The sequence below is a fragment of the Melitaea cinxia genome, chromosome 19 (assembly GCF_905220565.1).
Source record: "Melitaea cinxia chromosome 19, ilMelCinx1.1, whole genome shotgun sequence".
Taxonomy (NCBI): domain Eukaryota; kingdom Metazoa; phylum Arthropoda; class Insecta; order Lepidoptera; family Nymphalidae; genus Melitaea; species Melitaea cinxia.
Window position 1 is genome coordinate 7,916,266 of NC_059412.1, and position 4,168 is coordinate 7,920,433.

General features: G+C 28.8%; 1 protein-coding gene across 2 annotated transcripts; it reads right to left on the bottom strand.

Moving 5' to 3' along the window:
• Positions 1 to 211: 211 nt before the first annotated feature.
• Positions 212 to 1,796, bottom strand: LOC123662592 (small integral membrane protein 20). Of its 2 annotated transcripts, XM_045597413.1 has the most exons (4): positions 1,705 to 1,796; positions 1,519 to 1,619; positions 969 to 1,025; positions 212 to 341 (listed from the first exon to the last, which is right to left on the bottom strand). In XM_045597413.1, exons 1-4 carry the CDS (start codon positions 1,761 to 1,763, stop codon positions 289 to 291), a joined length of 270 nt encoding a protein of 89 aa, XP_045453369.1. In that variant the 5' UTR covers positions 1,764 to 1,796; the 3' UTR covers positions 212 to 288. The 2 variants fall into 2 exon arrangements, with proteins under 2 accessions (XP_045453369.1, XP_045453370.1); XM_045597414.1 differs by having other exon boundaries at positions 1,519 to 1,777.
• Between the last annotated feature and the right edge of the window lie 2,372 nt (positions 1,797 to 4,168).

Consider the following 4,168-nt stretch of genomic DNA (forward strand, 5'->3'; position numbering starts at 1 on the left):
GTTCACAATTAGAATGGAATATATAATAAATATAGTGGAATTCAATGGTAAAAAAGAATAATATTATATAAAAAGTTAGGCACTGGATACTGTCAAATATATAATATAAATCTATACATAATTTAAATCATATATATAAATCTATATATAATAATTATAATTTAAATCATAAATAACTATATATTTGTAGATTTAAAAAAAAAACTTCATATTTATTTTATTAATAACTAAATAACATTTTTTTAAATTTATTTACCTTCTAAAACAATAAATAATCTTATGAATATTCTATTCATTATGAGGTTTTTTTCGGTCGAATGGATCTGACCAGACTTTCATATCTGTAAAATAATAAAAAGATATTAATATCTTAAAACATGCACATATGAAATCAGCATATGTTAAAAATTAAAAACAAATTTTATAAAGCTAAAGAATTTGTTTGTTAAATGTGTTAATCTCAGGAACTACTGGTGCAAATTAAGAGGTTCTTTTTGTGTTGGATGGTTCATTTACCGATTTTAGTAAGTTTTTTGGAACCGTGGTTACCATTCATGAATATTTCTATGATAAATATGATGATTATGTTTTCATTTTTAAATAGAATTGCTGCATTTAAGCAAAAATTTCATTAGTATTAATATTAATCAATAATTCTGAAAACTAATTCAGTCATGTCTTAGAGTTCTTAACATAAATACATAAAAACAATAATTCAGTGGGAAAAGTTCTTATCGTCCGTGGTATAACAGTGAGTGAAATTAAGTTTGAACTTCTCATAACATAACAGGTTCAAATAAAGCATCAAATTTCTAGCAGACTTTTAGACAGAAGTGGCTTTTTGAATCATCAGTAATTTTACTTGAGATAAATATGAATTAATCAGATTCCTCATTATTAATTAAGCACACATGAATAAAACATAATTTTGAATATAACAAAAAAAAAAATTTGACAATAGTTCATACTTCCAGGTTGAATATCCTCTTGTTTTATGTTCTTCCTAGTTTCTTTTTGAATTTTTTCTGTGAAAGAAAATATAACAGTAAGAGTTTATTTCCTAATGGAACAAAAATGTTCATTTTTTTTTTCAATTAATTTAAAGGTCAAAAGTATAGGAACGTAATAAAAAATACTAGATTGACGTATATTTAAAAAAACATTTTTGTAAATATCTTGCCAATAAATAGCTAATAAGAGATTCCAAGATTAGGAATAAAGGTTATATTATATACAATCGTGGAGTGTAATTTAACCCTAACCTATCTAACTTAAGAAGTACAACGTTTAACGACAGTTTCGTTTAACAAAAAAAAAAAAAAAAAATAACCCTAACCTATCTAACTTAAAAAGTACAACGTTTAACGACAGTTTCGTTATACAAAAAAAAAAAAAAATAACCCTAACCTATCCATACACTTCTCGATTGTACATAATATCCGGAATAAATTTACCAATCTCTATTTTTATCTTAAATAGTATAATATAAGGTTTAATTGTTATTTTAACGTATCTTACTGTATTCAGAGGAATCCATCATTGGGCTTATAACGATAGGATATAAAGTTAGTCCTAGCACTCCAATGAATGCACCAATAATCGCTGTAGATCGCCAGCGTCTAACATAAGTCATTATTCGTATTTAATTTATATTTATTTTCTAAGGACTTGCATCAAAATATATTTATACGAGATTTTATTTACCTACTAAATCGAAAATGGCATTTGAATTGTGACAGAATCAGACGTGTGACAACTGACATTTTAATTCATGATGACAGTAAAATTCCTAAACTGGCAAACAGAAAAACATAAATAATAAAACCAATTTATCATATATTACGTAAGAAACTAAAAAGCTACATAAATAAAAAATAAATATTATACATCAAAATATTCATATTCAAGCGCAGGCCTCTGTAATTCGTTCGATTTTTTAAATATGATTCGAATATCACGCATTTTTGTGACCTTTAACGTAAAAATTGTTAGAATGTACCCTTGTAAAATAACCGGCCAAGCGCGAGTTGGACTCGCGCACCGAGGGCTCTGTAGAAAAATTATTAAAAATATTTTTATTATATGATGTAACTAAAAATTTGTTTTTTTTTTTGCAATTTTTCCTTTATCTGTGCTATAAGACGTTGCTTCGTACCAAATTTCTAGATTCTGAGTTCACAAGAAGTACCCTGTAGGTTTTGATTCCCTTGCGAGTGTCAAAAATTGGCAGCATAAACGGCTATATCTTTTGATTGGGTTAGTTTAGAAGTTTGATTTTTTTACAGCTCCAAGAGATATAGTAGACCTGAGTATTTGATACGAATTTCAGGTTGATACCTCCACGCGTTCCTGAGAAAAAGGGCCTTTACAGACAGATGGACCACAAAGTAATCCTAAAAATACGTTAAATTTTTATTTAATAAAGGATTTTGAATAAGTTTAATTTCTATTAACGATTTATAAATCTTTATGTCTTACTAGGTTTCTGCTTGGCGTACATGACTAAAATCTGTTTAGAAAGTTACGTTGGAATATAAAAAAATAGTATTATACTATATCGATAGTATATTTAATACCGAATTTGAAGTTATAAGCATAATGCGACTGGTAAAGTGATTAGTTGTGTGACAGATCGAGTGAATAGTGACTCATTATGTGACTAGTAGAGCATCTAGTCGAGCAACTAGTCCAGTAACAAGTCAGGCAAATAGTGGGAAACCAGTTACCTAGGTAGCCTATCGGGTACCTGGTATGGTAATTAATCTGAAAACTCGTCTGGCTACAAATAAGGTATCGACTATCTATTCGATTAACTAGTCGCGCAAACTGTTAACCAGTCAAGCAACTAGGAAGAGAATTAATCAGACAACCTGTCGAATAAGGCGGGCAAATCGTAGGACATTCGGTCGGGTAACCAATCGAGCTCTTTATCAAGCAAATCAAGATATGTTATCTCGTATGGTTCTCAAGCAACTAGCCGAGTGACTGTAAGTTCGATATTAATCTGTATGTTCTCTTTAGTGGTAATCTAGATTTTCGTTCTTACTCCTGATAAAATTTTGAAAATTGCAGTAAATAAACTAATTTATCGTGAAAAATTCAATTCTGTGTCTCCTTACCTTGAAATATCCCGTAAAAAATTGAATACGGTCACTCCATCTAACAAAATAATGTTTAATCACGACAGCCTATCGCAGTCCACTGCTGGACGTGTCATCTAGGAACAACCCGACAGATGAAATTAATTACAATATGCGTTTAATATTAATGTGTGTTCATACAAAAAAAAGTTGTTCGACTATAAATATGTGAATGCAGGTATATTGTCATATAGTCATTTTTCTGTGCCATAGCACAAAATAAAATTAATTTAGTTCTTCTAGGAATAGTGTTTTTTTAGGTAGGTATCTATTATTCTCTATTTTCAGTAGCTTGAAACTATTTAAAAAAAGTAATTATATTTTTACGACCCGAGATAAGTAGGTAATGCACCAACTATTTTAGTGCCTTTAAATGTTAACAGTCAAGTTATCTTTGGTATTTGTCTATAAATGATAACACATGTTCATTTAAATAAGTAGTAATAAACGTGTTCAGCACTTTAATAAACAAAGTTCGTTTGTAAAATGACTCAGTTTGTTTATTGTTTTGTCTATTAATATGACTCATTTAGTTTTATTTAGAGAGAATCGAATAGTCATTGTGCCCTTCGTTATAAATATAGTATTGTTTTATATTATGATTTAATTTGTTCAATTGTTTGTTATTCTTACTAATGTTATTCTTTGTTGATATGCTCCTTGTGAATAGAAAGACCAAATATAAATTATTTTTAACCGACTTAAAAAAAAAGGAGGTTACTCAATTCGACCGTGTATATACCTATATATTTTTGTTTTAATGCATGTTCGGGATAACTTCGTCGTCGATTTTGATCATTCTTTTTTTTTTGTTGGAAAGGAGATATCCCAGGGGTGGTACCATGATAAGGAAACCAGGATCTGATTATGGAATCCTAGAGAAATCGAGGGGAACCTAGAAGAAACTTAAGCGTTTGTTAATTTTTTTCATCAACTTGTCTATCTATGTAATTGAAGTCGGTTTTTTTTTTGTTTGCGAGCAAACACAATTATTTTTATAGTTATTCACTTGCATTTAGGATAGGATG

What these genes read in the sequence shown, in the direction of transcription:
- LOC123662592 (XM_045597413.1), bottom strand. Translation starts at nt 1,763, where the DNA reads ATGTCAGTTGTCACACGTCTGATTCTGTCACAATTCAAATGCCATTTT. An exon ending in TGCCATTTTCGATTTAGTAG is followed by an intron (nt 1,620 to 1,704) that starts GTAAATAAAATC and finishes GACTTATGTTAG; the next exon opens with ACGCTGGCGATCTACAGCGA. An exon ending in GATGGATTCCTCTGAATACA is followed by an intron (nt 1,026 to 1,518) that starts GTAAGATACGTT and finishes TTTCTTTCACAG; the next exon opens with AAAAAATTCAAAAAGAAACT.